The sequence below is a fragment of the Pantherophis guttatus genome, chromosome 18 (assembly GCF_059756535.1).
Source record: "Pantherophis guttatus breed Tessera chromosome 18, ASM5975653v1, whole genome shotgun sequence".
NCBI lineage: Eukaryota > Metazoa > Chordata > Lepidosauria > Squamata > Colubridae > Pantherophis > Pantherophis guttatus.
Genome location: NC_142080.1, coordinates 7969728 through 7988364, shown reverse-complemented (window position 1 = coordinate 7988364; position 18637 = coordinate 7969728). Strand labels below are relative to the sequence as shown.

Here is an 18637-nt window from a genome sequence, read left to right as displayed (position 1 = left end):
GGAGAAAACCCGAATAACCAAAGACCTACATACAAACACCCACGAAAACCTCAGAAAACATATATATATATATATATATATATATAATACATACATACATACACACACATACATATTACACACACACACAGATACGTGTTTATCATGTACCACACATATAATATGCATGTAACAGTAGTGGGTTTCAAAATCGTCGCTACCGGTTCGCTCGTGGGTGTATGCGCATGCGCAGAAGCAGGGGTGGGTTCTACTTACCTTTACTACTAGTTCGCAATGGGGCCGCACGCATGCGCTTGCTTCACTCGCGTGCACGCCAGTGATGGGTTGCCCCCGGTTCGCACCAGTTCTATTGAACTGGTAGTAAAACTGGCGGGAGGCTCCGCCCACCAACTCCAACGCCACCAGAAGAGCGCGCAAGCAAAGCAAGCGCACGCACGGCCCCATTGCAAACCAGTAGTAAAGGTAAGTAGAACCCACCCTGGGCGCACGCGTGCTCTTTTGCACATGCACAGAAGCTTCTGCACATGCGCAGAAGCATTTTGATGATGTCGGGGTCGGTGGGCGGAGCCTCCCACCGGTTTTACTACCGGTTCTATAGAACCAGTGCGAACCGGGGGCAACCCATCACTGCGCAGAAGCATCCGGGCGGGTGGGCGGAGCCAATCTGGGGCGAAGCAGTAGTAACCCACCACTGATGTAATATATACATACTTGTAATATATTCAAGACTTTTTTCTGCTAGGTATTTAAAATGGACTGTGATTCATATACATATGTAACAGGGGTGGATTCTACTTACTTTTACTACCGGTTTGCAACATGGCCGTGCGCACGCGCTTGCTTCACTCGTGCACACACACACTCTTCTATGCATGCGCAGAAGCATCCTGATGATGTCGGAGTTGGTGGGCGGAGCCTCCCAACGGTTTTACTACTGGTTCTATAGAACCAGTCCGAACCGGGGGCAACCCACCACTGATATGTAATATATGTATATATGTGTGTATATATGTATATGTATATGTATATAGCATATATATGTGTGCATGCATGTTATGTCTATGGTTATTTATTTTTCTTTTGAGAGCAGGCATCAGAATTTCATTTTTTATTGTGTGCCAGTGGGTTCATGGAAAAAAGTGACAATATAGGTCATCTTACCTTTATACATACTTATATATATATCACACTCATGTATAGGTACAAATATATATATTCACACACATGCCAACATACAATAACACGTTTAAACATGTACACACACGTACACACATCCATGATACTCATGCACATACTTGTAGACTAGTTAACAAACCTCAGAATGAACATCACACTTTGCCTTTTGCCCCCCTTAGCTTTGGAAACTTGGCTTGTTTTAAGCAAGAGTTTGTGCTATGTTTGAAATTGAACTTTTTGTTTGAATTTTAGCCCACTAACCTAGATATTGAGCCAAGTACCTCTGTGGTAGCATTTGAAGTAGGTCAATGCTTCCCCTAACAAAAATTTATCAAAAAATAAATTACCTTGGCAGGTATTCTATAAATAATCCAAATGGATCACAATCTAATATCACTCCTATGGATTTAAAACTCACGGTGGCAAATATGTGGTCCAGTTTGGTGCTGGATCCAGTATAGATTTCTACAAAAGAATAATTGGCCACCAGTGTAATTTCACAAGTACATATTACCTGGGTTCAGCAAGGATAATGAGGATAAAGATAGAAATGCGACAAAATTAATAATAATAAATAAATAAATGCATAATTTTGTGGTTCAGAATGTTGTGGAAACACACACTATTTGTACGCCATTATGTTAAGTAAAAATATAATTTATCTCTTGGGCCACAGAACTGTTAATTAACAATTCTATTTTATTTTATTTTTCTTCTTATTTGCCCGGCTTAGTTACAAAGTCTGCTTGTTCTGCACTCCTTAGTTTTTATAGCAAAGTTTATATTGATGTATGATGTGATAAGATTTATTTTGCAGCTGGTTTGTTAACAGTCCTCAACTTCTGACTATTTGCTCAGTGATTATTCTAGATTACGAGAGCGCTGAGAAAAAGGATTTAAGACCGGTTCTCGAATTTACGACTATCACATCGTACCCACAGTCATTTAATTGTGATTTGGGCACTTGGCAACTGGTATGTATTTACAATCGTTGCAACCTTCCCAGACAGTTTCCAACAAGCAAAGTCAACAGGGGAGAAGCTGGATTCACTTAATATTAATGGAGATTCTCAGTCATCCAGGTTGTGGTTGTCCCAAAGGTGATTTTTCGAGAGGCAACTGGACTTTCTTGTTTTTCTTTGAAGACGTTTCGCTTCTCATCCAAGAAGCTTCCTCAGATCTGACTGAATGGTGGGGAATGGATTTATATTCCTTGCAGACAACTGGTCATTTGCATCCTTTTTTAAAGACTCATTGAGGCCACTTGGACATTTATCTATGCCCTCGTGGTCACCTGAATAGTTTCAGCAGTTCCAAGAAGACTCAACACCCATTTGCACTACTCAGGTGATCCTGGGGCAGTGGTGAAATGTAAAATTTGTTACTACCCGTTCTGTGGGCATGGCTTGGGGGGGGGTTAACCTCTTCGGCCGAAGAGGGTGTAAAAAATGCTTTTAAAAGCCTCTGATGATCAGGCAACTCAGCTGGGATTGTCAGAGGCTTTTAAAAGCATTTTTTCTACATCCTCTTCAGCTGAAGAGGTTGTAGAATAAATGCTTTTAAAAGCCTCTGACGATCCAAGCTGATCTGCGCGATCATCAGAGGCTTTTTTTTTTTACTTTTAAAAGCATTTTTTCAGCCGAAGAGGTTGTAGAAAAAATGCTTTTAAAAGTAAAAAAAAAAAAAGCCTCTGATGATCGCGAGGCTCAGCTGGGCATGGGGGGGCAGGGGCGCAGGGATTTTTGCTACCGGTTCTCCGAACCACCCGCCATCGCTTCCAGATTGAGCGATCCGGTCCGAACCGGGAGCATTTCACCCCTGCCCTGGGGACACAGACAAACTCCCAAGTGGACAAGGACAAACCTCCAATTGTCTGCAAGGAATTCCATTCCCAACCATCCAGTCGGATCTGAAGAAGCTTCTTGTTTGAGAAGCGAAACATCTTCAAAGAATAAGAAGGCATTCCAGTTGCCTCTTGGATTCACTTAACCACAGCGGCAGAAAAAGGTGGTTAAATCGGATATGGCCACATGATAAGTCACGTAACAACCTTATCCTCTAGCAATGGACATTCCTGTCCCAATTGTGGTCATAAGTGAAGGACTAGTTCCAATTAGTAATATAAATTAGTGTGTATATAATTTGTTCCCGCCTTTATTGTTTTTACAAATAACTCAAGGTGGAGAACATATCCAATAAACTTTACCCCCCCCCAACAACAACCCTGTAAGGTGGCTACGACTGAGAGAGAAGGTGATTGTCCAAAACCACCCAACCGGCTTTCATAGCTATGGTGGGACTTGAACTCATTGTCTCCTGCTTTCTAGCCTGATACCTTATTAGACCAAACTAGCTGATTATAGCCCTTGTGTTTTCAATTCATTCTGGAGTGGTTGGTTCAGTATTTATTTATTTATTTATTTTATTAGGTTTATATGCCACCCAATCTCCAACGGACTCAGGGCGGCTCACAACAATAAAACCACAATCCAATGCAAGTTAAAATGCCTAATTAAACAAATACAGTTAAAACCTGTAAAAACCCCATCAGTCCAGGCCGGGGAACTCGAATAGCCAAGTTTTTAATTCGCGGAGTATGATGGGCCAGTAATAATAATAACAATATGAAGCAGCCCCAGTGGTCATCAGCTTCAGTAACCAATTTTGACATACTGAAAGTACTTTTTTACTACAAATGGATTCTTCTCTTCCTTTAAAAAGCCATCACCTTGTCTAACCAGATGGCCAGCATAAGCACGTTAAGAAAAACATTACTTCTCTTGATTAAACATTACTTCTCTTGATTAATTATATGATCAAAGGCAAACAGAAGATAATAGCTCCTGAGTTGCAGACTATTTCTCCTGTTCAGACATTAGGAAACCAGATATGCAATTTGCAAGCTGTAACTGGCTATCCTTCTTTGGTCATGTCAGGCAATCTGGAACTAAAGTGTTTATTTTTGTGTGTGCATCCAAACCAGTTCCACGTCTTTCAAAACATCTGGATAATGTAAAGATAGAGTTCTTGGTGCCATACATCTTATTTTAATAGTGAAATAGCCTATCCCACATCTTGACCTCTTTATAAATCTTAGAAGTTACGAAAATAGAAACAGTCTGGGAATGCCTTCGCAGAATGTCACAAGACTGATTCCTCCCTCCTAAGGAAGAAAGAAACCTGGATTTAAAAAAAAAAATAAGACAAAGAAGAAGCTTTGTAGCTAGCAGGAAAGACTGAGATCCTTGTTCACTTTTGCTAAAAATAAACTAACATAAATTCTAAAGGAACCAAGAATCACAGCCATACAAATACAGTACTAGAATTAGTAGGTCAATGTCCTAACTTAGTTTAAAAAGGCTCCACAGATAAAGTAGAGGTAAATTGATATGAGATATTGATTCCTTTAAACATAACAAAGATTGAAGACCAAAATCTCTTCATACTCTGGAGCTACACCTCTCATCAGTCTATTATGAATAATAATAGTCAGGAATAATAAGAGGTATTGAGGACATGGATTCCAGACCAGCTGTACAGCTGTATCTTTCTTAATTTTAACAATTAAAATTAAGAAAGATAATTCCTGAGTCTCCGGAAAAGGGCGGCATATAAATCGAATCAATAAATTACCATATACATTAGTGTACAAGTAGTCCTTGACCACAACTGAGCCCAAAATTTATGTTGCTAAGCAAGATATTTGTTAAGTGAGTTTTGGCCCATTTTACGACCTTCCTTGTCACAAATGTTAAGTTGTTAAGTTAATTACACGGTTCTTAAAATGAATGTGGTTTACCCATTGACTTTGCTTGTCAGAAGGTCACAAAAAGGTGATTGCATGATCCTGGAACACTTCAACCGTCATAAATGTGAGTCAGCTGCCAAGTGTTTGAATTTTGATCACATGATCATGGGGATGCGTCAACAGCTGTAGGTGTGAAAAAAACTGGTCATGTCAATTTTTTCAGCGATGTTGTAACCGTCAGTAAATGAACTGTTGGTGATGATATGATCCTGGAATGCTGTAACCATCATAAATCCATGCTGGGCTAAAATTTTGATTATGTGAATGGAGCGATCCTGTGATAGTCATAAGTATGAGGATAGTCATAAGTCACTTTTATCAATGCCATCGTAACTTTGAACAGTCGCTAAATGAATAGTTGTAAGTCGAGGAATAACTCTATGAAGAAAAAAGTGACAAAGTATCCCTGATTGAACTTCTCCAAGACATATCTAGTTCGTTTACATTTTTCTTTCTTTCTTTCTCTTTCTTTCTTTCTTTCTTTCTTTCTTTCTTTCTTTCTTTCTTTCTTTCTTTCTTTCTTTTATTCATTCATTCATTCCATTTTCCAATGAAATGAATTTAAGGGTGCATCCATAGCGTCTTTTCATTCCTTTTCTTTCATTCCTGCTAAAAAGAAATCAAAACATGGAATAACAATACATTTAGGCATTATGATAATTTCCTACCTGAAGCAACATTTTTGTGAAGCAGAAAATAGCGTTGCTAGGATTGCAAGGAGAGATTTTGACTCACATTTTACATCCTGCGTGCTTTGCTATTGTGTTTTTCTCAAGCATTCTTTATTTCCTGTTATTTATGAAACATTTATTCCATAGGGTACGCTTCCCTGGTTTTCCACTTTCCATTTTACAACATAAGATTAAGAGCACCTTATAATTAAATGGTTTTAAGGAAGCCAACCAACCTAATAAACCTCCCTCAGTAATAATTCTGTAAGAATAAGGAGCTGGATGGAGACAGACCAGGGGTGAAATCCAAAATTTTTCCCTACTGGTTCTGTGGGTGTGGCTTGATGGGCGTGGCAGGGGAAGGATATTGCAAAATCTCCATTCCCTCCCCTCCTGGGGGAAGGATATTGCAAAATCTCCATTCCCACCCCACTCTGGAGCCAGCCAGAGGTGGTATTTGCCGGTTCTCCGAACTACTCAAAATTTCCGCTACCAGTTCTCCAGAACCTGTTAGAACCTGCTGGATTTCACCCCTGACACAGACTGAATTGAAAAAATAACTAAACAATAACAATGTTTTTTCTCATCTTTTAGAAAAAAGCCATACTTGGGGGAAATTAGTTAGAAATTCGCTCGTTGGCTGGTATACTACCCAAAATGGAATCACGATGGTAAAAGGAGAAAAAGTGGTTCAAGAAATCCAAAATTGTAGAGTTGATTTAAGATTGGAACATTGAAAAATGCTACGGGAAGGGTCAGCAAACACCAGCAAAATTGATGCCTTCGTTTATTGTTCAATTTGTAGCATCACCGGTCCGCTTTATACCACCAGGCCTCCCATTTCAAAGATAGTTATCGTTTCAGTTTTGAGGTTCAAATGAAGACATAAGGAACACTTTTATTTCTCAAGACAGACTATACAAATTTTGTCTGCTAATTTACCAAGTCTTTTCTTTCAGATTTTAGAATTTCTAATCATACAACTTCAGGGTGAAAAGGGGGAACAGTCAGAAAGATCTTCCATGCTGGAAGGAACAATCGTTGTTTCTTTGGACATTCAAGATTCTCCCCAGCGTGTGGACCTGTCGCACTGTGCTGCAATTAGTGAGTATAATTCAGACTTATATTTCTTTCAGGGCAGTTATTTTTTCAGGAAAATAGAAACTAGGCAAAGCAACCAAGGATGACCCTCCTCCCTTCAGGTGGCATTTTAAATCTACAGGTAGTCCTCAACTTACCATCATTCGTTTAGTTACAACAGCACTGATCAAAGTTGTCTTGTGACCTTTTTTCACACTTAACGACCGTTGCAGAATCCCCATGATCAGAATTCAGGCATTTGGCAACTGGCATGTATGTATGACGGTTGCACTGTCCCTACATCATATGATCACCATTTTCAACCATCCCAGCCAGCTTCTAACAAACAAAGTCAATGGGGAGGGGCGGAACCTAGATTTGCTTAACAACAGCGAGATTTATTTAAGAACTGTAATGATTCACTTAACAACCATGGCAAAAAAAGGTTATAACATGAGACACAACTCACTTTACAAACCCCTCACTTAACAGTGCAAATTTGGGGTTCAGTTGTGATCATAGGTCTGGTTCTACCTGCATTCATATCAGAGGTGGGTTTCAGCAGGTTCTGACCAGTTCTGGAAAACCGGTAGTGGAAATTTTGAGTAGTTTGGAGAACTGGTAGTAAAAATTCTGACTGGCCCCGCCCCCATCTATTCTCTGCCCCCCGAGTCCCAGCTGATCGGGAGGAAACGGGGATTTTGCAGTAACTTTCCCCTGGAGTGGGGTATGAAGATTTTACAGTATCCTTCCCCTGCCACACCCACCAAGCCACACCCACAGAATCAGTAGTAAAAAATTTTGAAACCCACCACTGATTCATATAACATGCAATCCCCAATAAGTATACTTAAGGTGTAAGTTTATGTTCCTACAATGGGTTGAGCACAAATAATAGAGCTCAAATTTAGCCTTGCCACAAACTTAAACAAAATTAATAACAGCAGTTCTTTTATTTGTTCCATGCAGTTGCTGCAAAAGGTGATTTATGCCACAAACTCCCCAGTGATCTAACATTCAAAGGTAAATATTTAACCTTATTTGAGATTTAAAAAGTGGTTTTTAAGCTAATCCAGCCCAACATTCAGTTCTCACCGCCACTGGTACATTTTCACCAGGTTCCACAGAACAAAACAAATCTTTTTATAACTTTAATAGATATGTGAATTCACCCAACTTCTGAATATTTCCTGAGTCATCCTGAAGAGATTCTGTTGCATCTGAGTTGTTTCTTCATAATGAGGACCCTCAAAAATTGGAATAAGAGCTCTAATGTATTAAAGAAATTGATAATCTTTTAAAACAAGAAGATTGAAATCTAATTAATTTTCGTTTTACTTTCTTTTTTACTTACATACGTCTTGAAAAGAGATGCAATGCAATAACAATAGCAATAGCACTTGGACTTACATACCGCTTTACAATGCTCTCTAAGCAGTTTACAGAGTCAGCATATTGCCTCCAACAATTTTGGGTCCTCATTTCACCCACCTCGGAAGGATGGAAGGCTGAGTCAACCTTGAGTCCGGTGAGATTTGAACTGCCAAATTGCAGTCAGCTGGCAGTCAGCAGAAGGAGCCTGCAGGATTCCATTCTAACCACTGTGCTACCGCAGTTCATAGAATAGAATAGAATAGAATAGAATAGAATAGAATAGAATAGAATAGAATAGAATAGAATAGAATAGAATAGAATAGAATAGAATAGAATAGAATAGAATAGAATGCAATGCAATGCAATGCAATGCAATGCAATGCAATGCAATGCAATGCAATGCAATGCAATGCAATGCAATGCAATGCAATGCAATGCAATGCAATACAATACAATACAATACAATACAATACAATTTTTTTATTGGCCAAGTGAGATTGGACACACAAGGAATTTGTCTTGGTGCATATGCTCTCAATGTACATAAAAGAAAGGATACATAGAATAGAATAGAATAGAATAGAATAGAATAGAATAGAATAGAATAGAATAGAATAGAATAGAATAGAATAGAATAGAACACCAATACAATACAATACAATACAATACAATACAATACAATACAATACAATACGCTGTACAATATAGGAATAGATGGGTTCTGAGATCCCTGAATGGATATGAATGTTTAAGATGCACTGTAGACATTGTAGAAGGAGAGGCAGGTCATTCTATGTTAGCCCCAAATCAGGAGGAATCTGGTAGATCTTTTCAACAAATTTTAATAAAGGCCCAAGCTGCAGCTCACCTCATGAAAGCTTATGCCTTATAATAAAATTTGTTAGTCAGAAAAGGTGCTCCAAGTTTCCTTCTGATTCTCTACAAGCATTTTTCAGAATATCAATTTGAAAATGCAACATGGCTGATTAATACCTGTTGATTAATTTTTTTGGAGTTGGGCATCTAATACATTTAAACAAACATTTATGTGTGTGTGTGTTTTTGTGTGTGTATATATACAGGTAGTCCTTGACTTAGAACCATAATTGGCTCAAATCATTAATATTATTTGAGATTATAAAAGTGCTTTTGGTGGATCAGACCACAAGCTAATCCAGCCCAGATTTTCTGTTGTTAAGCAGGGTGGTTGGTTAACGTGAATTGCACCCTAATTTATGACCTTTACTGCCACGTTGTTAAGTACATCACTGCAGTTTTTAAGTGAGTCTTATGATCGTTAAGCGAATCCAGCTTCCTCCCATTGACCTTGCTTGTGTAAGCCAGCTGGGAAATAAATACACGCCGGTTGCCAAGCGCCCAAATTTTGATCACATGATCGTGGGGATGCTGTGATGGTCATAAGTGCAAGGAGCAGTCATACATCACTTGTTTCGGTGCCATTGTAAGGTCAACCGTTCACTAAACAAATAATAGTAAGTCGAGGACTGCTTGTATATTAAAAGGCTGATATAATCCTCCTTGCTTGCACTTGCTTTCTTGTATCAACTGATAGAAGGGAATCTTAAATATTCAAGCCTGTTTTTTGGAGAGCAGGAATTCCTTGCTTGTCTTGCAGTGTTTGTCTCCTAGCACTAAATTTTTTTCCTTCCACAGAAATAGAAAGCTTACTGCCTTTCTGCCAGAGTGGTGTCCTGCCTGGAAGCGGATGTCCTCATGAATCTCTGCCTACCATGCCTTTTCAGCTTTCCTTTCAGGTTAGCCTATACCACAATCAGCCTTATTACACTCACAGGGTTGAAAAGGACCTCAGTCCTCTCAAGGCAGAGAGCTTTATCCCATCACAGTCAAATGCTTGTCTCTTCTCTTCTTGAAAACCTCCAGTGATGAAGCATCAGCAACTTCAGGAAACAAGCTATTCCAGTGATGGTGAATCTTTTCGGCACCGAAAAGTGCTGAAAAGGTCACGCGGAAACGTCACATGTGTGCGTGCGCGCGCGGTCATCAGGGCCGCACTCTGGAAAAGCTGAACTTCTGGTAGAAGCAGATATTAGCTTCACAGCTGGTAAATAAAGGCGGGTCTTAGTTTGCTCTCTGATCCTGATAATTTTCAGCCCTCTTCCCCATCATTAGTGTGGTTTTTTTAAAAAGTCAAATTACATCCATAATGCCATGTTGGGCTTGATCCAGAAAATAATATGGTTTAACGTCTGTTCTCTTCGCCTGGATGATCTGTTCTCAGCATCCTCCAAACATCTGAGGAAGCTGTTCTAGAATCAAAACCTTCATTCCTTTCCCAGTGCCAGTTTTCGGAGAAAAACAACAATTGCAGCTGTTCTTTCTGGTGATCCCTGATTTCGTTTCAGAAGAATGGTTGAGTTGAGCAGTTGTTCAAACTACAGAACTAGAATCTGTTCCAAAATGGTTGTGGACATCACTTTCACCACTGATGAAATCTGGGTTGTGAACAGGGGAAAGATTGCAATCTCTCTCTCCCTCCCTCTCTCTCTCTCTCTCTCTCTCATCTATCTATATCTATCTCTTTATCATCTCTCTCTCTCTCTCCCTCTCTCTCTCTTTCTCTCTCTCTCTATATATATATATAATCTCTCTCTCTCTCTATGTCTCTATCATCTATCTATCTTTATCTATATCATCTATATCTCTCTATCTATCATCTCTCTATCTATATCATCTATATCTACCTACCTACCTACCTATCATCTCTATCATGTATCTTATCTCTCTCTCTCTATCATCTCTCTATCTCTATCATCTCTATCTCTATATATCTCTCTATATCTCTCTATCTATCTCTCTATCATCTATCTATATCTATCTATCTGTCTGTCTCTCTCTCATCTACCTTTCTATCATCTATCTATCATCTAATTATCTATCTCTATCATCTATCTCTATCTATCTATCATCTATCATTTATCTCTCTCTCTCTCTCTCTCTCTCTCTATCCATTTGACTTTATTATTGCTGTAACAAGGTAAAGCTAAACCAATATCCTCATTTAGCATAGCCCTCTCTACGGTCATTACTATAGGTAGCCCTCAACTTACAACATTTCGGCCCCGACTTTCCATTGCTAAGCAAGACAGTTGTTAAGTGAATCGTGCCCAATTTTTATATCTGCCACGCTTGTTAAGCGAATCACAGTGGTTGTTAAGTGAATCATATAGTCCTTAAGCAAATCCTGTTTCCCACCCCCCCACCCCACCCCCTTGATTTTGCTTGTTGGAAGCCACCTGGGTAGATTTCAAATGGTGATCATGTGACCCTGGGATGCTGCATTCATTGTAAAATACATGCCGGATGCCAAGTGCCCGAAATTCAATCATATGACCATAAGGATGCTGTCACAGTTGTAAGTGCGAGAACCTTGTTGTAAGTCATTTTTCCTCCCAGTGTCGTCGTAACTTTGAACAGTTGCTAAATGAATGGTTGTAAATCAAGGACTATCTAATTCATAATAGCAGCTATAGTAGCTGCAGCTATGGTAGTGGTGGTGGAAACCATTGAAGAGGATGATAAAACTCCAAATCTTTGAATTTTTTGGTGGGTGATCTCTTAAAAGTTATGTTTCCAGAGAGAGAAAGGGATCAGGGATCGGGAGTTGACCCTTGACCCTCTCAAGAAAAAAAGTGATTAATTATACAGCTTATGTCTCTCTTTTTCGGGGGTGGGGCGGGTAGTTCAGAGGAAACTACTGGGGGAAAATAGTTCTTCAAACACTCAGAAAAAAGGTTTTGAAAAAAGGACACGTTAACTTTCTCTGTCTCTCTTTGGCCTTTTCAGCTGTATGAGAAAACTGAAGTCCTGAAGGAAGACAGCGTCGCATTGAAACAGTTCATCCATAGGATCAGCCTCGTGCACACAACAGTAAGAGCCTTCCCTCTGCACTGTGATTTACTAAATATTATGTTCAGGTTTCCTCAGGACTAAATGACTACCTTCCAACTTAAAATCTGAAACGTTTTTTTTTTTAAAACTGCCTACATAGGAAGAGAAAATTCTGTATCCTGATCTCTGAAGCAACCTGGTTACCAAATCCAGCCTCAACTTGTCTCCGCTATTTATAAATCATTTTCTTTAGTAAAGAGGGCAAATCTTATCAAACTCTAGGGATCACGAGGCAATACGAAGGATGCGGCTGCGGGATTTGATGCAACATATGCTGGTTTGCTCCATGTCACATTAAGCTAAAAATTTTCAGAGTATAACCCGGATCGGAGGGTGAATTTGGGGATATATAAAATTGCATTTCCTGGGTGAGAATCCTTCCTATACAGACCAGAGTTTGTTTCAGCTGGTTCTGACCAGTTCTGGAGAACCGGTAGCAGAAATTTTGAGTAGTTTGGAGAACTGGTAGTAAAAATTCTGACTGGCCCCATCCCCATCTATTCTCTGCCTCCCGAGTCCCAGCTGATCGGGAGGAAATGGGGATTTTGCAATATCCTTCCCCTGGATTGGGGTGGGAATGGAGATTTTACAGTATCCTTCTCCTGCCATGCCCACCAAGCCACACCCACAGAACCGGTAGTAAAAAAATTTCAAACCCCCCACTGATACAGACCCACGTCATTTGAGGTAACAGCTGAAGAGTTTCTGTGCAAAGTTCAGTCCCTGCTGTCTCCAGGTGCGCTTGGGAAGGTTTTCTGCCTTAAATCCTAAATAATAAATTCAACAATAATAAATAATTTAAATAATAAATCCTAAATAATAAAACAGTCACTGTGCAATACAAGTAGTCCTTGACTTACAACCATACATTTGGCAACTGTCTGAAGTTACAAAGACACTGAAAAAAGTTATTTGGGGCCAGTCCTCACACTTAACGACCATCATAGTTTCCCTTTGGGGGGAATGTATTTATGAAGATTGCAATCGCCTGATCGCCATTTGTGACTTTCCCATCAGACAACCAAAATCAATGAGAGAAGGTGGATTCATTTAACGACCACATGCTTCATTTAAGCAGTGATTTGCTTAAGAACCCAGACACAAAAAAAAGGTTGTAATTTCAGGTCCCTTGTTTAGCAATGGAAATTCTGGTCCCAAATGTGGTCGTAAACCGAGGACTACCTATACAAAGTGGTACCAATATGAAGACTGTGTTTCCCCTATTATGGTCACTTTCTATATTTCTTATTTTGTGCCACTCTGCTTTTATAGATCAAGTTCCATTACTGTGTAAAAGTTAACGGCAAAATCTCTGCTGAGACATACAGGTAAGTAAACATCTACAAAGTTATACTGGCAGCTGTAGACTGTATAATTAAACCATACAAATAAATATATATTGTTCAAGGACTTGATACGAAAAGACAATCGTTAAACACTGCTTAAAACAACAGGAACAGAATGAATTTAATTCCAGGTTTGGGGAAAGAGACATGATAAAATGTATCTCTCCTCTGTAACTTTGGCAGTCCCTTAAAACATTTGTTCTTCGTGGTAACCTTGACTATTATTAAATACAACATCAACATTATTTGATTTAAGAAGTGGGACTTATAGTAACCTATATCTTTTTTAAAAAAAAAAAAGAAGTACCTTTGTAAAAAATGTTCCATCTGGAACTCTAGTAAGCCAGATTCTGACTGGAGCTATGAGACTAAACAGAACAATTGATTCCTATCTGTCTATCCATTTTCCTTTCCAGCTACAATATATTTCAGCATTCTGTGGTTCTGGAACATTCTTAATCATGAGTTTTTTTGGGGGGAAAGTGGGGTTGAATCCATCTCTTTGTTTTTTTCTAAGATTTTTGTCTTGGTATCAAAAAAAGTCCGTAAAATTGGATGCAACATATTTAACAACCATCTTGCTTAATGATAGAAATTGTGGTCTCGATTGTGGTCGGAATTGACTTGGCTTGTCAGAAGCTGGCTGAGAAGGTTGCAACTCTCCTAGTCTTTCGTGAGGGCCTAAAAATCCTGGATCTGCCAATTGGCCTGGGGCCCCAATGGGGAACAGTACAGTGGAGGTGATCGATCGAGTGACAACAGATCCCACCCTCCCACCCCCATTCCACTTGCATCCTCTCCACGTGCCCTTGATTTGAATCTCCATATATTCAAGTTTTAATGTAGATGTATTTTTTTATGTCTGTAAGCCGCACAGAGTTACCTTATGGTAAGATGGACAGCCAATAAATTTTATAAATAAATAAGTAAGTAATTAAGTACAGTGGCCAAAACTGTGGAAACCTTTTGGGAAAAGTGTATTTTCTAAAACTAGCTAATAACACCACTTTTTCTTGGAGTAGTACTATAAAATTATATATCAATGGAAAGATAATTTAATCAAGAATGTAATGCAATAACTTTTATGAAGGATTTGCTATTAGAATAGCAGTTATAAAGAAGAAAAATAAAACACGTAGAAAAATCGAGATATACAAAAATGCTCACCATAGAAAAAACGAGAATTATCCCCATGTCAGTTAATACTTAGCTGGGTAACCTTTAGCATGAATTACGGCCTTACGATGTCTTCCCATGGAGTGAACCAAGTCTTTGAGTTTTGCGGCTGTTCTAAAGTGAAACCAAGATGGAATGATGGCTTCTATTAACTGGGTTTTATTGCTGGGTCGCTTCTGACTAACAAGTTTCTTTCGTCGGCTCCATAGAGTTTCAATTGGGTTACGGTCTGGGCTATTCCCAGGCCATTCCAGCAGTGGAATAGGATTATCTTGAAACTTGCAAAAAAAAAGTGGTGTTATTAGCTATCAAACTTCAAAAATACACTTTTCCCAAAAGATTTCCACAATTTTGGCCACTACTGTAAATGGCTTAAAGGTGCTTTTTTTCCCCCCCCAAGAGGCAATTGGACTTTCTGGTTTTTCTTTGAAGACGTTTCGCTTCTCATCTAAGAAGCTTCTTCAGTTCTGACTGGATTGGTGAGCTGAAGAAGCTTCTTGGATGAGAAGCGAAACGTCTTCAAAGAAAAACCAGAAAGTCCAATTGCCTCTTGGGGGAAAAAAAAATACAACACACCTTTGGGGCAACCATGACCTGAATGACTGAGAATCTCCATAGATACTAAGTAAATGGCTTATATATATCGTGTGACCCCGCAAGAACCATTGTAACTTCATGCCAGTTGCCAAGCGCCTGAATTTCGATCCTGTGACCCTAGTGTAACAGTCATAGCTGTGAGAACTTTTTCCAATGTCTTTGTAACTTTGAATAATCGCTGAATGAATGGTTGTAAATTGAGGGCTACCGTATATAACCTGTTCCCCTTAGAGGTAAAATGTGTCCCAATGCTAAGTAAGAGTTTTACTCTCAAGTTCCGGAGCAAAAGATTCTCCCTTTTTCCAGCTCACTACAACCTCCAAATTGTCATGAATCAGTTGTTAAATGCTGACAGACTAGTGCAGCTGCTATTTAGAGCTCAATTTTGCAATGTTAAAGCCCAGCCACTTATTAAGGAGGTCTCTATCTGGTGGGTGAACCAGTGGTAACCTTGTATTCCTTCTGGGAAACTGACAGAGATTTCAATCATTGAACATCTGCTAGCATTAGCAGGGCCACTTAATGCATAATTAAAAAGAAGAAACAGGAAGTGCATCACCTAAAGAGAATAACTGGCAGGGAACCATCTGTTCTCTCAAGATTTGTGGTGGGCATTTATCTCCAACATAAATCCTTTGAAAACAGCCCGGTTGACAGCATCGAAGGCCAATGCAGTGGGTATTTTACATCTATAGATTAAAAATGCATATGGATTTAACTGCAACACGTTTCTCCTTGGATTTTACAGATAGAAGTAGTCCTCAACTTAGGCGTGGTGCAGTGGCCTAGAGGCGGAGCTCTCGCCTCACAATCAGGAGGCTGTGAGTTCGATCCTAGATAGCGGCTGATATTCTTCTCTCTGGGCGCAATGAGTAAATATCAGCTGCAAACTCTGCATTGGTGACAGGAAGGGCATCCGGTCAGTAAACACTCAGCTCCATTCAGTTGCCCCGACTCCATCCCGATGCCAGGGATTATGGGGTCATTATAAGACAAAAAAAAAGTAGACCTCAATTTACAATATCCACTTAGTGACTGTTCAAAGATACAACAGCGCTGAAAAATCTGACTTATGACCACTTTTCACACTTACGACTGCTGCAGTATCCCCATAGTCACATGATCAAAATTGTGGTCATACATCAAGGACTACCTTTCTATACTACTCTACCTCTGCATATTCATGCGTTGGGCATGTTTTCAATAGTTCCTTTTGCCTAAACTGAACATTGAACTAAACCATGGTTTGTTTGACCATAGCTTGTTACGTAAGACCCAATTGGGCAGATTTACACCCAAACATTAAGTTAGCACCACATGAACCCGTGATATGTAAACTTTTGATTGCAATAGTAACTGGAAATGCAGTGAATTCAAGGAAATAATATAATGGGTCTGCCTTGTTGTTTAATTGGTGTTCTCATTTATAATTATGATAAATGCGGTGACTTTTCAACATCTCCTTCTGTGCTTCAGCCCAGAAGGGAAAGTCAGCACATGTTTGCCAGATGGAACCACGTTACTTAGTGATGGGAGACATTTTATAAGGTAAGCAATTGGGGGAAAGAATTTCTCCTCCAGAGGCTGATTATCTGATAGAGGGGTTATAAAATACAAGGTCATTCTTAAAACCAGATTGTGGAAACGGTGCCCAGCATTTGTTTCTAGATTCTGAATAGCTGGGGGAATATTGTTTTTGCCAAGCTGTAGATGATCTAGTTTGAGAAAGTCTAATTAATTTGAAGTTTGGTAGTCCTTAATCAAAATAAGATGGGTTTATGCATCCTGTAAAGCCCTAAACCAGCCAGACTAATTAGTTTGCCATCGTTTGGAGGCCGATTCCTAGTTACTGTGTAGACAAATAAATTAACTTGTCGCTATGACAATCCACACTTTTCCACAGGACTCAATAGCTGGCTACATCCAACCTCATCTACAGGTAGTCCTTGAGTTACAACCATTCATTTAGTGACTGTTCCAAGTTACAACGGCACTGGAAAAAAGTGACTTATGACCGTTTTTCACACAATCATTGCAGTATCCCCATGGTCACGTGGTTTACTTTTGGATGCTTGACTCACATTTATGACAGTTGCAGTGTCCCGAGGTCATGCGATCCCCTTTGCCACCTCCCAAAAAGCAAAGTCAGTGGGGGAAGCCAGATTCACTTCACAACCCTGTTATTAAGTTAACAATTGTGGCACGGAAATGGTGGTAAAATGGGGCAAAACTCACTTAACAACTGTCTCGCTTAGCAACAATAATTTTGGCATCAATTGTGGTTGTAAATCAAGGACCACCTATAGCTGCAGAAATCGAGACTTGCAAGGGTTTGAAAATATTTAAAAGGGAGTTTCCTAGACTGCACTGCCCCCTGGTGGTTGTGGAAGCAAAGGTTTGGTGGACAGTATTTTTCCTGGGGAGGAAAGCTATGGCAAATCTAGACAGCGTACTAAAAAGCAGAGACGTCACCCTGCCAACAAAAGTGCGTCTAGTCAAGGCTTGGTGTTCCCAGTTGCAATGGATGGCTGGGAAAGTTGGACCACAAGGAAGGCTGAGAAGGCCAAAGAATGGAGGCCTTTGAACTCTGGTGCCGGAGAAGACTTCTGCGAGTCCCTTGGACTGCAAGGCCATCCAACCGGTCGGTCCTAGAGGAGATCAACTCTGACTGCTCTCTAGAAGGCCAGATCCTGAAGAGGAAACTCGAATCCTTTGGCCACCTAAGGAGAAGGAAGGACTCCCTGGAGAAGAGCCCAATGCTGGGAACGACGGAGGGCAAAAGAAGAAGAAGGGGACTGCAGAGAGCGAGGTGGCCGGATGGAGTCACGGAAGCAGTCGGCATGATCTTAAATGGACTCTGGAGGATGGTAGAGGACAGGAAGGCCTGGAGGAACTGGTCCATGTGGTCGCGATGGGTTGGACACGATTTCGCAACTAACAACAACAAAAATTTTGTAAAGAGCAATGAGGAGAGACGTCCCCCATATCCTCTTACTTGCAGTGCAGATTCCCATGACCTTTTTTAAATTCCATAATCCACACCTAAAGCCTGATCACTATTATTCTTAGAAATATATCTATATTTAATATACCATTCATTTCTCTGTTTAACATGCCATACACTTGAGACTGGACAGCAATTTGTCGAGAATGGGACTAGAAGAACTCCGAGGACCTTCCAACTCTATGTTTATTCTATGTTCCATTTTTGTTTAAAAGTATCTATAGGAAGTAGCACATTCCAAAAACAATCTAACATAATTTTGGAACTTGTATACATTTTTTACAGAATAGAGTAGAGTGGAGTGGAATAGAGTAGAGTAGAGTAGAATAGAAAATATATAAGTGGTCAATACCTGGAATGCACTACCTGGACTCTATGGTTTCATTCCAAACCCCCAAAATTTTAACCTAAGACTGTCTACTGTTGACCTCACCCCATTCCTAAGATGCCTGTAAGGGGGCATGCATAAGCGCAC

General features: G+C 39.8%; 1 protein-coding gene across 2 annotated transcripts in view; it reads left to right on the top strand.

Moving 5' to 3' along the window:
- Positions 1–18637, top strand: part of TOP6BL (TOP6B like initiator of meiotic double strand breaks) — a 36328-nt gene that overhangs the window by 891 nt on the left and 16800 nt on the right. For both annotated transcript variants that reach the window (XM_087880959.1, XM_087880958.1), the window contains exons 2-7: positions 6615–6759; positions 7705–7758; positions 9784–9884; positions 11935–12018; positions 13312–13367; positions 16635–16706. In XM_087880959.1, coding sequence (XP_087737085.1) covers positions 6678–6759; positions 7705–7758; positions 9784–9884; positions 11935–12018; positions 13312–13367; positions 16635–16706 — 449 coding nt within the window. In that variant the 5' untranslated portion in view covers positions 6615–6677. The remainder of the gene's footprint in view (positions 1–6614; positions 6760–7704; positions 7759–9783; positions 9885–11934; positions 12019–13311; positions 13368–16634; positions 16707–18637) is intronic.